Source organism: Oryza sativa, chromosome 10 (genome assembly GCF_034140825.1).
Source record: "Oryza sativa Japonica Group chromosome 10, ASM3414082v1".
In the NCBI taxonomy this organism is placed as follows: domain Eukaryota; kingdom Viridiplantae; phylum Streptophyta; class Magnoliopsida; order Poales; family Poaceae; genus Oryza; species Oryza sativa.
In genome coordinates this window covers 3,103,267-3,125,594 of record NC_089044.1, presented here as the reverse complement: position 1 = coordinate 3,125,594, position 22,328 = coordinate 3,103,267, and the positions used below count along the sequence as shown (strand labels likewise).

Here is a 22,328-nt window from a genome sequence, read left to right as displayed (position 1 = left end):
AGAGCTTACCATTCTACCACCAATTCTGTTCATATAGAAAAATTCTTATGATTCCCCATCCACATTTATTTCCAAATCTAGATTTATTAAATGTTCTTACTTATTGATGGCGCGTGAATCACTGATATATCAGTGTTGTTAACACGTGGATCTATATTATTTTATCATTTTATCTAAAAATAAAGTAATGTAACTGCTATAAGAAATATATATCTAAGAAATTTCTTTACAAGCTGCAATCATATTTTTTATTTATGCAGTTTGTGTTTTCCCATGTAGGTACACCTGGAAACCAAGATTTGTGAATATCTTGAACACTAAATTATATAATTTACAAAGAAATCAAAACCAAAAAAATATAGAAATATAAAACACCAATTCTAAAGAAAATGAAAACATAGTTACCAAGCATTCTAGTTACAGATGGGAATTGAGATGGCACCTGCAAATCGCGCATCTGCACAAGTGGCTGAAAGTAAACTGTCGGGCTTTCCACCGTCGGAAACCTGATAGCCGAGGGTACCGTCGGCCATTCGCTAATTACTGACCACTGATCGCCGATGGGAAATTAGGCCGACGGTTTGCCATTGGTCACTAGTATTAATTACCGTGTGTTTTTGTGTATAGCCTACGGTTATCTCACACTAGGCCAAAAAAGTAAGAAATCTTGAAGTACTTGGTTCAGAGTCTCAATTATTTTTTTATATTATTTACTAATTCAAAATTTGGGGAGAAATTACCAAAATTGTCATGATTGTTATGTACCTATATCTAACAATAGAAAGAAAATAAGAAGAAAAATAGAAACGGCAAGCAAAATGGTCATTTGGCTACCATGGGGGATGAATAGTCATGGCAATATTATGTTATTTTCTTAAGTCGAATTCTCTTCGTAAAGCCATTTAACAACCTACGATTTTTCTGATCGTATGGAGAAAATTGTCTATAAAATCATCAATGCAGGATTGGATAAATAGTATTGATCAGGACAATATAATTTTCAGCAGACATTTCATTTGATGATGAAGCAAATATTAGTTAGCTTTGTAGCTTGTCAACAAACGATTTAGATCATTAGATATATAGTGTTTACTATACAAATAAAAAGCTTCTATACACATTCCAAGCTACTTTAGCTCTATGAAATTCTTGAATGTGATCGAAGTCGTGCATTACATGTATACAACAATATCTAACATGGTCCAAGTTCCACACTACAGAAAATAGATTACACAATCTTGTGCTACAACAAACTGCATCTCTGTCATAGCTAGAAAACATAGGTAGGAGATGCATGCTTGAAGACATAAAGTTATTTCAATCAATGGATACTAATTTATAGGATAGGTACGCTGCACATACCAGAAGATAGATTATATATATAGCTTATTTGCTTCACTTCCAGTTGTTGATCTATAGCTTGTAGAGTTCTTTGCGTTCTGGAGTGCATGTTGCAGAAAGACTCACACTACTATTTGTGCTAAAATCAGCACCAAAACTCGTAGGAGTTGTTTCAATACTAATCTCCTCATGGTGTCTAGGACTCAAATTATAGCTTCCTTGTCCATGCTTTCTGGCTCTTCGCAACATCACAAGTCGTTCTGCTACTTCCTTCATATCAGGTCGTTCTTCAACCTTTTCTTTTAGACACTCCATTGCCAACTTACCAATTTCTTCCAAGATAAAGATATCTTCTTCCACCGCGATCTCCTTATCAAACATTGCCCTCCCACTGTGTACTTCATCATAGGCCTTCTGGAACTCGATGATGAGGCTAAAGTTCTCGCCATATATAGTTGGCTTTCTACTAATGAGCTCTAGCAATACAACACCAAAACTATAAACATCACTTTTCTGCGTTAAACGACCAGTCTTATGGAATATTGGGTCTATGTATCCCATGCTCCCAACAACAAACATGGTGAAGTCTTTATCTACTGTAAGAAGCTTGGATGTCCCAAAGTCTGAGATCTTAGGGACGAACTTGTCTGTTAAAAGTATATTGGCAGGCTTGACATCACCATGTCGTATGGTACAATTTGTGGACGAGTGCATGTATTTTAGACCTTCTGCAGATTCAATTGCAATGTCCAAGCGTATGTCTAGTGTGAGAAGGAGTGAGCGATTGGCATCACCATGGAGAATGTCTTGCAGACTCCCATTAGCGGCAAACTCATACACTAACATTGGAACATCCACCTCCAAGCAACAACCCAATAGCTTGATAATGTTATTGTGCATCATTCGCGATTGTATTATAACTTCATTTGTGAAATCCTCCTTCCGAGCTTCATTTACCTCAATTGAAGTCTTCACTGCCACCATTGTATTATCTTCAAGCGTCCCTTTGAACACTTTACCAAAACCTCCTTGGCCAATAACGTGTGAATTGTTCTTTGTGATTTTCTTTAGATCATCTTTGGAGAAAATCATGATATTGTCCACTTTCTGTAGAATTGAACCACCATTCTTTTTGAAATACTCATTAATTTTTCTCTTTTGGAGCATCATTAGAGTAAAAAGTGCAGCAACTATCAGGAAAGAAAATCCCAGGCTTATGCCTACAAAGATCATAAGTTCTCATTAGCAACGATAACAAATACATTTGACTTGTGATTTTGTTGTTATCAACTTATAATAGAAAATAATAACGAATGCTCACTTGAGATGAATATATATTACTATATATCAACAGTGTAATGTTTATATATATTATGCATGTACGACTGACATGCAAAAGCTAAAGAATTGTTTTTTTTCCTACGAATGAAAAATATGAAAATAGTTAGGATATTTGTAACTCACTAAAGATCATATATGGTTACCAGGAACATATTCTATGTACACATGTTTCTCGTGCGCACCAACTAACAAATATCACGAAAAATTCTATAAAATTAAACATTTACTCCTATTAGTACTACACATATATATAAAGTCTCATATTCAAGTTCATTATATTTTAGCCGTAACAAAAAAAATCTGACAGTTTTCTAGGTAATTAAAAATGTGTCAGAATTTTGTCTTTTTTATTACGACCAAAATATAATGAATTTGAAGATAAAATTTCACATATAGGTGTAATATTATTCGAAGTATGTGTATAATGTTTTGTAGAATTTTCGTGGCATTTGCTAGTTGGTATGCACGGAGTGTGCATAGGATATGTTCCCGGTTACTAGTGCGAATACTTTGCTCCAGTTGATCCATTTGTCCATTGAAACTATCCAGGCATATTTGATAAAAACCCTAACGATATGTGAAAAAGCTTCCATATCCATTTCTGAAAATTTTGTGTATGAAAAAAAAAAATTCGAATGGTTCAGCTCCCTGCCTTTTCATTTCAACCAACCAATTAAAAAAACAACGGTGAATTGCATTTATCTATCGAACTTGGCTTAATTAATTTAGCATTTGTGTGCTCCACGCAGTCCTTTAATTTTAGAGGGCTGCTACAAAACGGGATCCCGTTACAACGGGATAGACATATTAACTATTCTCTTGCACGAGTATCACAGGTATCAGGTCCTAGGTATCATAGGTACCAGATAACAGGTATCGCAGGTATCGGGTACCATGTAGTTGATACCACAACATGTATCAGGTATATGTACTGTCTCATAGAAGAGTATCCCGTTACAACGGGATACCGTTGTCTAGGTTTTCTCTGTTAATTTTATCTATTTGCTACCATGGATGTTTCAGCCTTTTTTGGCCTATTCCAGCGGCAGCAACCCCAGCCCATCGCTGTCAACTCGGACGACAAGAAGGTGCTTAATTTCCTGGATGGATCCACTGACAGATATAGATGGCCAAAAGGCCCGAGGCCCGATGGCCCAGCCCATGGCACGGTATTTTGGCCCGGCCCAAGCACGGCACGGCCCGACGGAGGCCGGGCCCGTGCCGGCCCGGCCCGGCACGGCCGGGCCGGCCCGGCACGATGGGCCGGCAGCTAGGCCCGATACACAAAAAAATAGGGGAGTAAAAATAGACATTATATGCCATGAACGAAAGCATAGGGATCTAAAATAGACTTTTATTATCTATACATATGTCAGCCAAAGAGGAGGGACAGAAAATAGACTTATTTTAGCTATACACATGACAGCCCAAAGAGGAGGGACGGAAAATAGACTTATTTTAGCTATACAAATGAAATAGCCTAGAGAGGAGGGAAAAAAAATAGACTTATTTTAAAAAGGCCCGATGGGCCACCCATGCCTTCGGGCCAGCACGGCACGGCCCGACAGCTGGTAGGTCGTGCCTGGGCAGGAGGTGCAGCCCATGGGCGGGCCGTGCCGGCCCGATGGCTGCTGGGCCGTGCCCAGCCGTGCCTGGGCGGGGCCGTGCCGGGCGGGCCCTTTGGCCATCTATACTGATAGAGAACAAAGAGATACAGCTGACTTGTAGGGTTCACGAGGGGTAAGATAAACATTTCACACGTCTTGTCCACCGTGGGAGTGCAGGCTGGCATGCCATGCATGTCAGCAAAGAGTGAAAAATTACTTATCATAAAAGTAAAAAGTTTGGATTTTGGTTGAAATTGGAGATGATGTGACTGAAAAGTTGTGTGTATGACAAGTTGATATGATGAAAAAGGACTGAAATTTGGATCCAAACTTTAGATCTAAACACAGCCGTAGTATATGAGTTGTGACATTTTTTTTAAAGTGACAAACAGTTAAAATATTCCCCATATTAAATGTCATTGAAGTGCAGCTGGCATATTTTCCACTAATCCGCTGTTATAAGGGGCTGACACTGTTCTATCGAATGTGTTAATAATGTTTGACTGAACAAATGTCAGTTCTGCTCCTGACGTTTCTCTACAAGCAATCCCTCACTTTGGGGCAGGTGACATCCTAAAACGCTAATGCGAGATCTACATACGGCGGTATGGGGTACTTATTCTGAACGTATACATACAAAAAAAATTATACGTATATTATATGTGTATGAACTCCTATTTTTTTATACGCCCCAAATATATGTGTACGTGTGTGTATGTATGACAGCTCTAATCTACACCTCCTATAAAATTAAGTATTTGCAAACATATATTTATCATATGAATTTTGTTGTTTATGTTTCACTCGTTGATATATATGTAATGTTTTGTTGTAATATGTTTATATATTTCATTCCTCTTAAATAATGAGGTGAGTTGAAACATTTGCACACGTGATAGCATAATTTTCTATAAATTGTGAAACAATGGATAATTCTTTATCAAAGTATAATTGTGTGAGATCTTTCTAAAATGTTTTGATTATAACAAATATAATAATGTAATCAAATGGTAGATTGGTAGATTGGATATGCACTTTTCGATACAATATTATTTAAAATTTGATATAAAACAATGTATACGCATAAGAAAAGTGAAAAAAGAATGCATGATAGATAGGTCGGGTGGGCTCCATGCACAATGCACAACATCGGGCCGTGAGAAGCAGTGGCGAAGCCACCGAGGGTGCCAGGGTGGGCCTGGCACCCCCTATCCCCATGCGCTGCATGCAAACCTTCGGGTGATTAGCCATCTAATCAATACAATTCGCTCATTAATTAGTTGTCTATATCTAGCTATCCACCTGAGTTAATTGACATAGCTAAGGGATGTGGCTGCAAGTCTCCAAAACTAAAAAGGATGAATAGAAATGATGTCATGTCATTCAAGTACTGAGTAGTGTTGGTGCTATTTAGTGACATGGTTTAAAAATGATTCTTTTTATGCTACATTAAAGTATATTCGGACTCGGACATACACTCTCCATACTAAAATAAGTTTAATTTTATATATAAATCTAGAAGAACATGTTAAAATATATCCAAAATCATATCAACAATCATTTTATGTATATATTAATGCAAACGATCGACAAATAACTACAAAATTCAAAGTATAATCATACGAGGGGCGACTACGCATATTAGAGTGAACAAAAGGCGATTTGGTGAGGCCAATCTGCCACTCTGCAGGATCTGAGCCCAGCCGTGCTTACCATATATATGCAGGCTGGGTGGGCGTCCGATATAGTTTAATGCGGAGTCATCTCCAGATGTAAGCTAGGAGTTGAAATAGTTGACTACGTGAATTTACCGTTAGTTTCTTTTCAGGAATGACTATATTACACCTTCCTTGTACATCTCATAGAAAAAGATGCTCACTGTAGAGTATTGAATTAAACAATTTTGTTTTTCATTAATTGATTTTATATACTCCATTTGTTCACTAGTTCATGTTGTTTTGGGAATACATATACAGCCTGCCGCATAGTTTGATCTTGGCTCAATCTTTTCCATCCTCTTAATTAGGGTTTTGCTTTAATTATTCCTTTTATGCTCTTAGTTTTCTACTTTTGAATAAACATTGAACAAAAGCGTTAAGCCGCATGAATTAAATGGATATATCAAGTATAGTCTTGCGAGTATATATATGCAAGGGAGCATCTTTAATTTAGTACACCGTTTTCAACAAATTATTTTAGGCGTCTAGATATTTCAAATTTTAGAATGAAACAAAGTACTTTGGTTCCTCCTATAAAAGAAATACTTTGGTTGGAAGGCACATACCGAGAGCAATTTGTGCAGGTAGAGGGAACTTTTGGCTGCACTCGTCTATCTTGGGACCGCCTCCTCTAGGCTGGTAACCTGTGCGACATTTGCAGTGATAATCTCCTACGGTGTTTCTGCAGTCCCCGTGGCAGGGATATTCATCCGAGCGAGCGCACTCATCAATATCTGCATATATACTGTTCGATTCAATGGCGGGTGTACAAATAACTTAATTTGAATTTTTTTAAAAAAAATTGTATTGGTAAACAGACATAGATGGCATGACTAGCGTGGGATGCACAATAGTGCAAACTCAATACTCCCTCTATTTCATAATATAACACATTTTGATTTGGTATTATAAATGTTGCTATTTTTTTTAAACTAATTTTGTCAAACGTAAGAAAAGTTTGACTTTGAAAAAATTAACAAAAATACTATAAAATGGCAATACCGTTCAAACGATATAGTTGAAATCAGTATGTTAGGTAGGTATCATGATTTGATACTTATGAGATATCATGTTTGATACCCGATATCAAATCTAGTATTGTAGGTACCATACTGACGTTATTATAATACCCAGATATCAAAGTATGGTATCTATGAGTATCGTGTTTGGTACCTGTGGTACCTAAGATATCGTCAGCACATATGAGCTATTTCATTAGAACTGTGTAGCATTCGGTAGTAGGCCTAAAAAATTAAAATGTCTAACAATATGAAAGATAGCGAGTAGGAAAGAGTAGATTGTTTGTCTCGTGTACGTGTTCTTACCGTTGCAACCTCCGACTAGGTAGGGGTTGCCCTCGTAGCCTTTGCTGCACTTGCAGTAGTATCCTGGGCCATTGGTGGAGTTGACGCATTCGCTGTTGTCGCTCACACAGGCGTACTCAGGCGGCATCTTCTCCCTCACCTCCGGCGCAGGGCAGGACGATGATGCGGAGGAGTTGCCGCCGTCGCGGATCGCCCAGTCCAGCCACACCGGCTTGGTCCGGTTGAGGTCCTTTTGGAGATCTGACCTCTGGAAGTTGTATTCGTCCTTGGCGACGAGGAAGGCGTAGTTGCAGGGGTTGAAGTCCACCTGGAAATAGCGTGACCACTCGCCGAAGGTGACGACGTTGTCACTGAGGCCCGGCGAGATGTCGACATGGCAGCAGCCGATGCCGGCGCACATGCCGTCCTGCGCGCTCGACGAGTCGTTGCAATAGGAGACGCAGCCGGTGTAGTAGAGGCCGGCGTAAGGGCCTTTGCCATGACTGTCCCCGTTGTTCGTGTAGGCCATGGTGTTGCAGCCGAGGACGACGAACATGTTGCGCTTGTCGGAGATGCGGTACACGCCGTTGTTGTTGAGGTCTACCGCGCCGAAGAAACTCTCGGTGACGCTGTCGCTGGAGTTGTAGCACTGGTACGCCACCGGCAGCATCACCTTGACCTCCGGGATCGGCGCTACAAACAGGCTCTGCACATGGATGGTGCCATTGGCGGCGGCGAGGGTCGGCACCAACTCGCCGCTGCCGTTTCGGGTTCGGGTATCGCAGGCGATCTCGAAGCCCTTCCCATGGGAGCAGTTGGGGCCGATGCCGAACGGGTAGGGGATGCTGACGTCACCGCACCGTGTCTGGCAACCGGCGGCAGGCCGGCCGGAGATGCTCTCCGCGGCAGAAGCCAGAAGAATCAGCAGGTCTGCAAGTAGCCAGAATGCCATGAACGCATGTAAGTTGTACAACATTAACTGGGAACTTATTTCCTAGATATATGAGTAGGAGTAGCTGCAGCTCTTCCTTTAATTAGTTTCCCTTCAATAAGCTCCAATTGTCTGTGGCGCGTGTATTTATAGATAGCAGAGCTGTGTTTGTCCACCTGCTACGATCTACTCTTTCCCTCTTAAAATACTATATTATAGCTATATATATTTGGTATTCAAATTTTGTTTTATAATATAACTAATTCTTCACCTACCCGTTGATCTAATATAATTTTTTTTAAAACAAGTAACATGCTTTTTCAAAACAAGTAAAACAAATATGTGCACTCGAAAAACGAGGGAGGTGAAGTTGGGAAAGTGAACTTAAGAACGCAACATAAGTTCGAGGTTGAGGAGTACAAAAAAGTACCTAAGGTAGTAAGTGGTCAAACTGAAAGTATAGGCCAAAATACAGAGGTCCCATACTCCAATGGGAAGCATTGGTAAATAAATGTGTCCAAAATCTTAAAATTGCAGTTCGTTCTTATTTTTTTTAAAATTATAATTTCAAAATTAATTCCTTTTCCCATCAATAAGTAAGTACACGGTACACATGACCTCTACGCCGCTCGCTTGACTCGATCTTCGTGTACTTACTATACAAACTGCAGTCCGCACCCGTTCACCAGACTGGAGGTAGGAATGAGTACATATATACATTGAGAAATATTAGGAACTTAACTTTGAAGGGAAGAAGCATATGTATATGGATATATATAAATGAGAGATTTGCAAAATATATCAAGTCACTTGTTTTTTTATATCAGGCAAATACATTAGGGTTAATTGGATACATGCCAATAAAAATTTATCAGTTTCGAAATATGCCACTTGTATTCATGTATTTGGAAATATATCATTATAATTTTACACATATTTAAAAGATACCACTACTTACCCCTCGGATGCATTTCCAGAAAAAATTGGACCAAACTACCCCTTTTCCCTCTTCTTCTTTCTTCCCCTTTCTTCTTCCTCCTCTCTTCCTGCTTAGCAGCACGGCGGCAAGCAGCAGCAGCGGCGGAGCGTGAGCAGCGTGGTGGCAGAGCAAGAAGCACTAGTGGAGAAATGGTCTTTACCCCCAGTTCCTAACCCCCTATACTCCTGGTTTTGTAACCGAGAATAGGAATCCAGGACTAAAGATAGGAATCTTTAGTCCTGGGTGAAATAACCGGAACTAAAAATCCATCTTTAGTCCCTATTAGTATTACCAACCGGGACTACAGATATATAGGGTCACGTCCCAACTGTTTTATTTATTTATTGTTTTTTTGCTGCCTGTATCTATTTTCCTACCCAACCGGGACTAAAGATCAAAAAGTGACGTCAGGTCTTTTAACCGGGACTAAAGATATTTTTTAGTCCCGGTTCCTATTTAAACCGGGATTATTTTGGATTTTGGGCAACCGACCAAAGATGGTTTCTTCAGTAGTGAAGCAACGTGAAGAGAGAGGTAGAAGATAAGAGAAGAGAGAGGTAGAAGATGAGGGTATTTTCGTCCAATACATGCAAAATACGTATCTTAGAGGCACAACTGAGATTACAAACAAGTAGCAGTGGCATCGTTACAAATGCGTAAATTGTAATGGTATATTTTGAAACCAGCAAAATTTTAATGGCACAGATCTAATTAAGCTAATATATTACTACCCGGCTTTGTAAAAAGCCCAGAAGAAAATTAATAGGTTCTTACAGAATCTTACAAAAGTAGACAGCAATAAACAGGGTAACAAAAGGCTTCGCGACACTGGGGTCCCCAGCTTTCCATGAAAGGTGCAGACCATAAAAAAGTCCTAAAACGTAACCTCCCTCACTAACCACATCCTGTATAGGGGTGGAAACGAGCCGAGCAGAGCCGGCTCGGCTCGGCTCGTGAAAGCTTGGTACAAGGAAAGCTCGTCTTGGCTTGGCTCGCTACAAACAACGAGCTAAAAGTGCAGCTCGGCTCGGCTCGTTTATGGGCTCGAGCTAGCTTGGCAGGTCTAAGAGAAATGAAGCAACATTTTACCACATAGAATGTGTAATAAAGTGATATTTTTCTTTAATATGTCATCACAACACATAAATAGATAATATGACAATCAAAATTATCATTTTCAACAAATAAATAGTTAGAAAAGGTGTAAAACTTTTGCATATGACACTATTGTACTGAGCCAAGCGAGCTCACGAGCGGCTCGTGAGCCGGCTCGGGCTTGGCTCGTTTCGGAAACGAGCTAGGAAGGAGGCTTGGGCTTGGCTCGTTTGGCTTTCGAGCCGAGCCGAGCTATGTGAGCCTGAGCCAAGCCTGAGCCGAGCTCACGAGCCCAAGCTTTTTTCCACCCGTAATCATGTATATACGCAACTGGAACAGAAAACGACACACTCTCCCAAGCTACCCCAAGTCTTCGGTAGATTGTCAACCACCCGCAAACCGTCCAGAATGAGCATTACTTTCTCATGGAAATCATCCAAGTCAGCGCAGTTTTTTATTTTAGTAGCAGCCTCCATCTTTGCATCAGGGACAGAGACATGTACAGACAACTTGCAAAGGAGTTTTGATTAGTTTGTTTTCAAACACCCACTCATTCCTTGTAATCCATAAACCCCACAACATCCCAGCAAACAGTACCATACCCACTTGAGATTTCATTTTTGTTTTGATAGCTCTCATACCATCCCAGAAAGATAGAGAGACAGTATGTAAATTCAACACCATGGCAATTACATTCCAAGCAAAATGAGCCAAAGGACAAGTAAAAAGAACATGCCCTGTGCTTTCCTCATTTAAAGACAATTTACACTTCTTATCAAGTGACTTGTTAATCGCCACATGTAATAATCCATTATCAGATCATACTCAATGAGGGGTTTGCAAAATATATTACTCCCTCAGTTTTATATCATAAGCCGTTTTGATATTTTTTAAGTTAAAATTCTTTAGATTTGACTAAGCTTATAGAAAAACTTAGCGAAATCTACAACAACAAATTAGTTTCATTAAATAAAATAGCATTGAATATATTCTGATATTTTGTTTTTATGTTAAAAATATTGCCATATTTTCTTCACAGGCTTAATCAATTTTAAGAATGTTTGATATGAAAAAAAATAAAAAATAACTTATAATATGCAACAGAGGAGCGAGTATAGTCAATTATTTACTGCAGCTAGCTACCACACATGCACGAAGTGAAAATAATTAGTATGTTCCAGTTTTCATTAAGATACAAATTGTGTCCTAGTTTTTATTAACACACTTTTCAAACTAATAATCGGTACGTTCTGTGAAAAATATTTTATATAGAATTTGAGTTAAAATATTAAATATATCCATTTCATGAGTTTAAAATAATTAATCAAACATCAATGGTTTCCTCGTTTCGCGTGCCTAAGCTTAGTAGGACTGCCGAACGGGGCCATATGTTGCGATCAGAGTTAGGAAACGGAAAGCTACATACATGGCGTCGGGCCGTCGGCACGTACGGCTGCAATGTGGAAGGCCTCGGCAAAGTCGTCGTCGGAGGTCGTAAGGGCAAATTTCGCCGACGGAAATCGTCGTTGGTGGTGCCCGCATGCATGGCTGCATTATTAATATTGTACAATAGGAAAACTGCGACTGTTACGGTTATGCCATCTCAATGTCAAAGGGAAAAACTATACTAAAAAAAAATAGCACAACCCAGGTCGTCACAGTATACTACTCCATCAGTCGCATCCCTCCGTTCCAATTTAACAGCACTTATATGTTTGGGGCAATTTCGTTTCTACCCCTACTTTGATGTCTAATATTAATTTTACCCCTACTTTTTAGGGTTTTCGTTTTTACCCTCGCTTTTTTTAACTGAATGTTTGTTTTGCCCCTATTTTGGATGGTGAAGTTAACGGTGTTAAGTAATTGATAAAATAATGTTTATACCCTCTCATGCATGTTCATTAATTGTGTTTTTTCCCCCATTTTATACATGTAGCTTTGGAACTTTATTTTTGAGAGTATATTTTAAATTAGATGACGCACATTGACTAATATAACAATTTGGAAAAATTCTGAATTTGATGGAATTTTGACAAAATTTCAGCATTTTGATAGAACTTAAACAAAAATTTGACAACATTTTGTAAAATGTAATTATCTGTTCCCTTTAAATATTAGTCAATGTGCTTCATGTAATTTGAAATATACTCAAAAAAATAAAGTTCTAAAGCTACATGCATAAAATGGGGACAAAAACAATATTAATGAGCATACATGAGAGGGTATAAATGTCATTTTATCAATTACTTAACACCGTTAACTTCACCATCCAAAGTAGGGGCAAAACAAGCGTTCAGTTCAAAAAAGTGAGGGTAAAAACGAAAACTCTAAAAAGTAGGGGTAAAATCAATATTAGAGATCAGAGTAGGGGTAGAAACGAAATTTTCCCTATATGTTTTCATGGTCAATGTTTGTCTATCTGTTTTATTTGAAATTATTTTATTAATATTATTTTATTGTTATTAGATGGTAAAACATGAAAAGTATTTTATGTATGAGTGTATGACTTATCATTTTAAATTTTTTCATAAATTTTTCAAATAAGATGGATGATCAAATGTTGCACTTCAAATGGGACAGAGAGAGTACCTTGGTCATTGACTTTTGGACGTTAAATTCGTCTTACTCAAAAAGTTGGTAATTATTATTTATTTTAATGCGAATTGTTTTATCACTAAAAATACTTTAACACTACTGCATAAACACAAATAGGTGCCGGTTGAAAACCCCCGCACAGGTGCCGATTGGGAAACCGGCACATAGTAGGTGGTACTAATGAGAGAAATCAAAGGTAATGGTTCTAAAACCGGCATCTTTGAGGCCCCAAGACAAATAAAAAAAGCCGTTCGATGTAGCTCCCAATCACCCCTGAATCAATCAACTCGAACACAATCGCACAATCAACTTCCAAAAAAAATCATTATCCACATCAACAAAAAAAAATCCAAGAAAGATCCGGTTGCCGCACTTGAGCCACATCTCGGCCAGATCTAGCTGTGCTCGACGCCGTCGTCGTGGGAAGGTGAGGGGAGGGCGCCGCCGCCATGGGGTGGTAAGGAGGGCACCGTCGAGGAGAGGCGGGCGAGAGGAGGGGGGCAAGTCGATAAGGCCCCCTCTCGGCGTCTTTTGTGAGCTAAAAAAGTATCCTCGCTTGACTCGGTTTTTCCGTGTGTCAGTTTTCACCTATAATATAATATATTATAGGTGTCGTTTTTTTATTAACCGACGCCTATAACATATTAAATGTGTCAATTTTCTTATAAAACAGGAACCTAAAGTATAGGTGTCCGTTTTTCTCTAGAACCGGCACTTATAGTCGTACCTTTTTTTTTTGTATTTCAGCCTGCAAAGGTGGGAAAAACACTATAGGTGCCAGTTTTCGCTGGTTTTAGCTATTCCAGCACCTATAATGCCGACGTATATGTGTCCTTTTAGTAGTGTAAGCATGATTGATATCTTACACATTTGCACAAAACTTTTCAATAAAATGAATGGTTAATCATGTGTCTAAAAATCAACGGCATCATCTATTAAAGAACAGATGGAATAATTAACTACATGGGATCCCATGCATTGCTGCAGATGTTTTATATGACAATAGTAGAAATATAATTGTCAGGGTTCGGATAAGGCATATCTTCTATCCTAGGAGTCAAGAGATATACGGATATGGTATAATAAGGCATACCTTCTATCCTAGGAGTCAAGAGATATACGGATATAGTATATCCTCAAATATATGGAAATGATCCTATTGAGTTAAGGAAATTGATAAGTTCTTACGGAAATAATCGGAGATATCAGAGTCATACTCGGAGGGGATAATCTCTACGAATAGGAGATATCAGAGTCATACTCGGAGGGGATAAGGATGTTGTCATATCGTGTGGGGTCTGTTGTCTTCAAGTTCTACTTGGAGACCAAGATGATATGTGGTATAAATAGACACCCCAGAGAGGTACAGGGCACTGAATCTTAGTGCAAGACACCCACCACCACAAAATAAATCCAGAGGACTTTAAGCCAATTCGTCAATAGATCTCGTCGAAGTTCTCACGACAAGGATCTCGTCAGTAATCTCGAAGTTTTGTTGTTCTCTGTTGTACTCCGTGGTTTCTTCTATAATCCCATATAAACTAGATTAGGTATACTACCTTGCGAGTGGTCTGAACTAGTATAATTGTTGATATTTCTTAACGATATTACTAGAAATATAATTCCCAGTGCTGACACTAAAATATTCTTGGTATATTTATGGTTACAGATATGATCCGCAAGCACACGGATATTCTATTGTAGCATTTCACCTTGGAGTAATCTAAGGTATCGTATTTATTTAATTCCAAGGGAAGATTTGATAAGAGAGTACTATTCTAATAATTCATATATTACTTGTATAAACCAAAGTCTAAGCGTGGGTTAATCAATTCTGGGTACGATAAGGTTGACACAGAAGAAAGAACTAAGGATTACTCTGCTAAAATATAATATAAGCTAAGTGGAGAAAGAATAAGAAAATAATCATTCATATACTTCTAGTATATAGATATCAGTAATTTACACTTACTAGTATACAATCATGTAGCCAATACCCCCTAACTATGCCACCAGACACTTACTAGTATATAATCATGTAGCCAATACCCCCTAACTATGCCCTCCTGGTGTTTCGAGAGACCACCTCTGATTATCGAGTTCCTTACGACAATAAGTCATGGATATCTGATCGGAAATGAATACGGAGGAGTACCCATACCACGAAAATTTCTTAGGATTATATACGAATGTGGAGGAATACCCGTATTGAGTTGTCACCATCAGTGGCCCACCTCTACTGACCCGTGGCATATAAGCCCAAATAGTGAAATCTGATAATCTAAGCACCGCACTTACATTATTAAATACTACTCTACACCCTTGCGATCGATATAGAGCAATCATTTGCATGAACATTAAACCCACACCATTTGTTGACGACCAAATTTGGTAAATTGTGAACCAGGTTTGACATTGGGATCGAGGCGGATTCGAAAAAGAGATCGATTCGAAGAACATAGTATGCATCGGCTGCGAAGGCATCGGCTGGAGTCTGCATCAGCTGAGATGGATCGGACAGAGGATAGCCGATACAACCGATAGAGGTGATGCAGCCGATTCCGATGAAGATGGTTTCAAGGTTGTTTCTAGAATCGTTCAAAGTGCTTCATGAGGATTGCCACGATGGAGATAAAGCTCTCGGATAAGGCAATTGTATCTATTAATTAGGATATTTCATGTAATTTCCTTAGAGATATATTTGGGCAAAAGTCTGCCGCAAAGACTTATGGTATCTTAGAGTTTGTTAGAGATAAGTGTCATGTCCAGCAAGGACATATTTTGTAATCTCGGGTATAAATAGAACCTGAACCCATGTAATCAAACAACAATCGTTCAATACAATCTCCGCGCATCGCCACCCTTTTTACTTTCGTTTATTTCGACGAGTTCTTGCTTTCAGGTTGAGCTGCATCGGTTTCGATCTTCAACTAGAGGTAAAACTTGTCATGGCGGCTTGCGTTCTCGGGGTTAATGCTTCCATCTTTATGACACTTTAATCATGTTTATGTAATTCATCGAGTTATCATATGCATGTTGCAATCTATGTTAGTTGCGCTATATAACTTGTTATCGGCTGGTTTTTATTGTTAGGAAGCAATCGGTAGAGTTATGTTTTGTTATTAATTTAGATTGTATCGTGTATCTACCATCTCTTGTAGGTTTTCATCATCTTGCCTAGATTTCATACTTGTCTTTATGCTTAATGCTGCATCGGTTAGGTTCGATCTATTAAGTAATATCTATAATTATGATATTTGGCTTGTTTTATGATCATCGAAAGAGATAGTATCGGGTTATCAGCCGATCTTACCTGATTTAGCTTTTTATCCTATATGCTTAATTGATATGCTAAATCTGCCCTTTATATTAAGATCTTATCGCAATAAAGTATATTAGGCTTCTGTCTGATATATTCTATCTGTTTTAATATCTTAATATAGAGTGGTATCAGAGTATTAGCCGGTACATGCTAGATCTATCTGATCGGCTATGCTATAAGCATTTATAATATTTATGTTAATGTATACTTCGATCTAAGTGATTTATACTGTCTTGGCATGGCAACCGATCTATCCCAATCACTTGGTTTAAATATACATCGACAGAAGGATTTTATATAGTGTTAATATCTACAGCCGATTGAGTAGATTTAGTCTTATCTTGCTTATTTATAACTGCCGATTGATTCACATATGACATCGGCTCGAAGATAAATGATATGTCATCGGCGACTGGCCGATCGGCTATCGTTTATGGATTTAACCACGGTTTCTTTTGTCTTTCTTTCTTGTTGATTACAGGATCAAATCAACTGGCACGCTCACGAACCTAAAAGCAAGATTTTGGATCTGCACTGAAGTTAAGCAGATCTTCCCAGCCAGTGTGTGTTTTTTCGACTCAACATGCTTTTGGCACGCCGAGTGGGACCGATAAGTGACAACGATGTCAACAGAAAAGCAATCTCCGTCGTCGGCAAGCAAGCCGCCAATTCCTCCGAAAACCAAGCTTCCGAAACCTCCAGGAACTAATCTACCATCAACTGGGGTTGAGTCTGAGGTCAATGAGACAAACATTATTCCAATCACACTAGACAAACTGACGTCCGAACAGAGGCATGAGCTTGAACAGATGATGAGTAGCGTAAAGGACAAGTTCATGAACTCATTCAAGGAAACCCGCCAAGGGATAATTGTTCAGAAATACAAGCTGAAAGTGGTTGCTGCTGATGAAGTTGGCTCAAGCTCATCTCAAGGTGGTAAATGTGTTGTAGATGCCTTGGGTGACAAAGGTGACGGGCTTCAGGATGGTGTGGTTGAAGATCTTGGCGAAGATGGTGCTGAAGTGCAAGAAGAACCTCCTAGGTGCACCAATTTCCATGACCAAGTTGATTATGCGGTGCAACATGCCTTGATCAACCAATCTGGAGAGATCGTCAATACACTAACAAATATGTTCAAATCTGTGATGGTTGGCACGATAGCTGAACATCAGAACACAGGGCCAGTCTACTTGCCAAGTGGTGTCTTCCCAAATTACAGGAACTTGGTGATAGGTAACCAACAGAGTACTTCCAATGCACCACCAGTTCAGTCGACGGCAGCAGCTTCGACTCCGGCACCAGCTGCGCCATCATCGGTGCAAAGGCAGACAATTAATCCTCGTCTCTTTTCTAGAGAGCAACCGCAACATGCTGGTCAGAATATTAGTCGGCTGTCCCAAGACTAGATTGCCTCAATGTTCCTACCAACTCAGCCAACTGCCGGACCAGTGTTGTCGACGCCGACTCAACAGCAGACAGTTCAGCCGATTCAACAGTAGACGGTTTCGCCGATTCAACAACAAACGGTTCAGCCGATTCAGCAGCAGATGGTGCAGCTGATACCAACTGGGTTGAGAACACCTGATAATCGGCAAAGACAGCAGAATGTGGCTCAAGTTATTCCTGAGCACTTGGTACATAATGTACAACCAGATCAATCGGTTGCAGCCCAAGTTGTTCCTAAGCATTTGATGCATAATATACAGCCGAATTTCTAGAATTATCAAGAGGGTAACTTGAATTACCAATACCAACCTCCTTCGCCTCGCATCCAGTACCAACAAGGAGGATTACCTCAGCCCCAATATGTTCCTCAACTCAATCAGTTCGAGCCGATACAACAACAGGTGCAAGGAGTACCTCAACAGAGGCCATGGGCCGACTTGATTGCAGATGTCATGAGGGAACAGTTTAGACTTAAGCCAAAGAATACCGGAAATTTGTATCGGCACCCATACCCTGAGCGGTTTGAGAGGGTTCCACTGCCAAACCGATACAAAGTTCCCGATTTCTCAAAGTTCTCAAGACAGAACAATGTTTCGACATATGAACATGTCAGTCGATTCTTGGCTCAGTGTGGAGAGGCATCGGCGGTTGACGCTTTAAGGGTTCAGTTGTTTCCTTTGTCTTTGTCCGGATCAGCATTCACATGGTTTTCTTCATTGCCTTACAATTTTGTTCAAGGTTGGGTCGATTTGGAGAAGCAATTACATAGCTACTTCTACAGTGGGACCCATGAGATGAAGCTCTCCGATCTGGCAGCAGTTAGGCAGAGGCATGATGAAACCGCGCAAGATTACATCCAGAGGTTCAGAGAAACATATACAAAAGCTGATAAAATTTTTGACTTGCTAATTCGGGAGAAACATATACAACTTCCTGCTAGCCACATAATACCATCGGCTGACCTAAGCCTTGACTTGGATAGCAGCGGGAACACCACTCCACAGGCATCCTCGACGGCACGGACGAAGCCTACTCCTCGGAGAAACCACCATCGGACGCATAATCGAACTCTAAGGGTTGGGAGATAGAGCAAGAACTACCCACTGTACTCAGCAAGTCATACCGGAACAGAGGGTATGATGCAAGGTATAACCAAAGGAGGGCTAAAAGAGTTCATTTGTATAAAGCTAGCATTTATAAACAGTAGTTGAAAGCAGTAAAACATTTGTAATAATTAGCCAATATTAAACCAATCACTGCTCAACGCTACACCACGTTGAGACAAGCCCAAACCACCACCTGAACTAATCAGTTCCATTAAACTAATCTAGGGTGAGACTAATCACGGTGAATCTGGTTGACCGCCCATAACCGCGGGCACGGCTATTCGAATAGTTTTACTCTGATCAGAGGTGTGCAACTGTACCCACAAGACACAGCCCCACGACACGTTCCCGTGCGTCGACATGCCACCACGACATACCGGAAGGAGGCCGTGATAGGACCCTTCGCATAACCCCATCTAATCAAGCACACCACACCTCAGGTTTCACCCCCAGTCCTCGCAAGGCAGCGGGCAGTCCCTTCTCGTGCCTAAGTGAATCCGAAAGCGGCATAGGCCGTCGCAGGGCCCATCCGAACTCCATCACGCCCACCCTTGCCTGGATGCGTCAGCTAGAGGGAAGCTACACTACAAGCCCAGCCGTTGCCTATGCTGGCTTGTGGTAAGTACGAGGAATTCTTCCAGGGTTTCCCGCGAACCGGTCCTTAATTGCTATGGGCGCTACCATCAAAACCATGCACCCACAGCCCACCATTTAATATATTTTAATTAACCAACACCACAGCAGTGGCACTAATCCAACATCTGGAGTCTATGCATTAACGTAATTCCCCCATTGTGTACTAGTTGAACTAAGAATGGCTAAGCATTCCCTAATCCAACATCTAGTCATGTTACAACCCAAACTAGCAAAGCAACAGGATAACAAATGATATGGCTGAGACAGTAGGTAATCATCCCATTGTAACATTATAAAACGATGCAATATTTAAAGGAAAATAATAGAGCATTTGCAATATGGGATCAATATGTTCAAGTGACAAGCATGACTTGCCTTGCTCTGCGGCTGGAGGAACCTCGACGACTATTTCGAAGTACACCAGAGCGTCGGGAGAGCCGGAATCTATGCGACATACAAAGCAAACAATGCAAATAGGCTATAACACTACTGAAACAGAGAACAAAACCATTTTTAATGGATTCTTTGCATTTTCTTGATTTACTGAGACTTGAATGGGCTTAAACGGAGCACGGATGAATTTTCTATGATATTTAGAAGATTCACTATGTTTTTACTATAAAAAGAACACGAGTAGATCTGACGGCGAAGGCGGCGCATGGCCGAGAGCATGCGCGAGCGGCTTAAGCCAGCCCAGCGGTCCTGGCGAGCGGCGGCGCGGCGCTAGCGGCGGCGGCGCGAGGCCGCGACCGGCGGCGAGCGGCCGACGGTGGCGACGTGGCTAGGCGGCGCAGGAGAGAGGGGAAAAGGGGAGGGGTCTCACTGATGACGATCGACGACGGCGAGTGATGGAAAACGACAGCGACAGTTGGACGGGCTCCGGGGCAACCTAGGGAAACAACCGAGAGAGATTAGTGAGGGAGAGCGAGGCGGGCAAAATCGCCGGCCGAAGGCCGCGGCCATGGCGAGCTCACCGGCGCGCGGTGGAAAGCGGACTCCTACGGCGGAATTGGATGGGGAAGGGGTGGACGGCGTGGCCCGCGGGCTTGCGAACCCGACGACGGCGACGGTGAGGCTCGGCGACGGCTCTAGCGGCGACGATCGGCGGCCGAAGGTGGCTAAAGCGGCGGCGGCGGGTGGTGCACGGTGCTAGGGCGAAGGAGAGCTCGGGAGTGGATGACGAAAGAGGGAAAAAAGTGGAGGAGGAAGCGGTGGTGCTTTATATAGGTCTGGGGAGGTCGGACGTGGCCGAGAGAGGCAGGGAGTGGCCGGCGAAGTGGGGGAGGTGGAGAGAGAGGGAGAGTGGTGGGATTTGTTTTTGAATCCTAGCCATCTCGAACGTGGGCGCGGGCGGGAAAGTGGGGCGGCGGTTGCAGGGGAGTGCAGGGCGAGTGCGGGGAGTGGGTGACGTGCGCGGGCGGCGCCGGCCGAAGGTTGGGGGCGGGCCCGACAGGTGGGCCCCACCTGTCGGTGTCCCGGAGAGAGGAGGGGGCGCGGGGCGGCGGCTGGGCCACTTGCTGGGCAGAAAGGGGAGGGGAAATGGGCCGACGGCCCATTTAGGGAAAAAGGAGGGGAAAAAGAAAAAGAAAAAAGGATTTTCCAGGGGTTTAATAATTGCTTGTGCTCAATTTTAATTGGTTAAAATTATTTCTAGAGCTCTGAAAATTTCACTAAAAATCCTGTTAGCATATTTTGACATGTAGAACCCAAGAAAAATTCCACATGCTAATTCCGATTATTAATTGAATTTATTAAATTAGGGTTTCTCTCTTGCCATTACTCAAACAATTTATTGGGGTCATTTATTAATACGATTTAGGCTTGGGAGAAGAACTTTATGGTGTGACACGGCGATACCCTGAACCCTCTGATGGCTGCTGTGGCTGCTGCTGCTGTACCATATTATACACTTTGATTTTTTTTCCTATGTTAAACTTCTTTAATTTTAATCAAATTTATAACGAAATATAGCAACACCTACAACACCAAATTGCTTTTATTAAATCTAGCATTGAATATAATTGGTTTTATTAACTTGGTTTATTTTGTGTTGAAAATGCTACTATATTTTTCTATAGATTTGATCAAATATATAGAAGTTTAACTTAGAAAAAAGTCAAAACGTTAGAGGGAGTATAATGCTAGTGCCACCAATAATGATCATCGGACTCCAACCTTCGAACACCACTCATGGTTGGGGAAGTCAACATTAAGTCATCCCGTGCTGCAAGGTGAGTAATGGCGATCTACCTGCCTTCTTAGTTCGATCTCTATGTTAACGTTCCTTTGTTAACACTGATGCCTACATGTGGTGCCTGCCGACAGTCATGCTGTGAGAAGCCTACATGGTATTGGTCTCCATGGTGACGATGTATATTGGATCTATTCTTGCTGGACGTGCCCGTCGCTATGAAGTGGTCTGAATGTTTGCTCTCTCTGAGAGAATTTTGTAATAAGTGATTGTAGCTTATTTGAGATAAAGGCAGGAATTTAATTCATTATCCAAAAAAATCACCGCATCATCTTCAAAACTATATTGACATCGAAATCGTAACCTAATCATGTGATTTTTTCTATAATATTAGTTTTTCTTGTTGCAATGTATGAGAAGATGAATGAGCGAAGGGTTGATGCAATATACTCAAATTTTCAGGGAAAAATTTTCGCGAAAAGTTTTAGTTGTGCTCTTCTCGACTTTTCCTTTGAAGCAACCTTACTTTCTTTTAATCTCTTTTACTTTGGACCTAAATTTTATTTGTAAAGTTAAATGCTCTCTTTTAAATTTTATAAAATCCTTCTTTATTTCAAACTTTATAAAACCCTCCTTTTTATTTCTTTTGACTTTTACAAAACCCCTCCATTTATTTCTCTAGCCTCTAACCGTTGCTCTGGGATATATTTCCTTTG

General features: G+C 40.7%; 1 protein-coding gene across 1 annotated transcript; it reads right to left on the bottom strand.

Annotated features, from left to right (window-relative positions):
• Nucleotides 1-1,172: 1,172 nt before the first annotated feature.
• LOC4348125 (wall-associated receptor kinase 2) lies at nt 1,173-8,263 on the bottom strand. The gene is made up of 2 exons (XM_015758041.2): nt 7,333-8,263; nt 1,173-2,561 (listed from the first exon to the last, which is right to left on the bottom strand). The coding sequence occupies exons 1-2, from the start codon at nt 8,261-8,263 to the stop codon at nt 1,414-1,416; spliced, it is 2,079 nt and encodes a 692-aa protein (XP_015613527.1). The 3' UTR covers nt 1,173-1,413.
• Between the last annotated feature and the right edge of the window lie 14,065 nt (nt 8,264-22,328).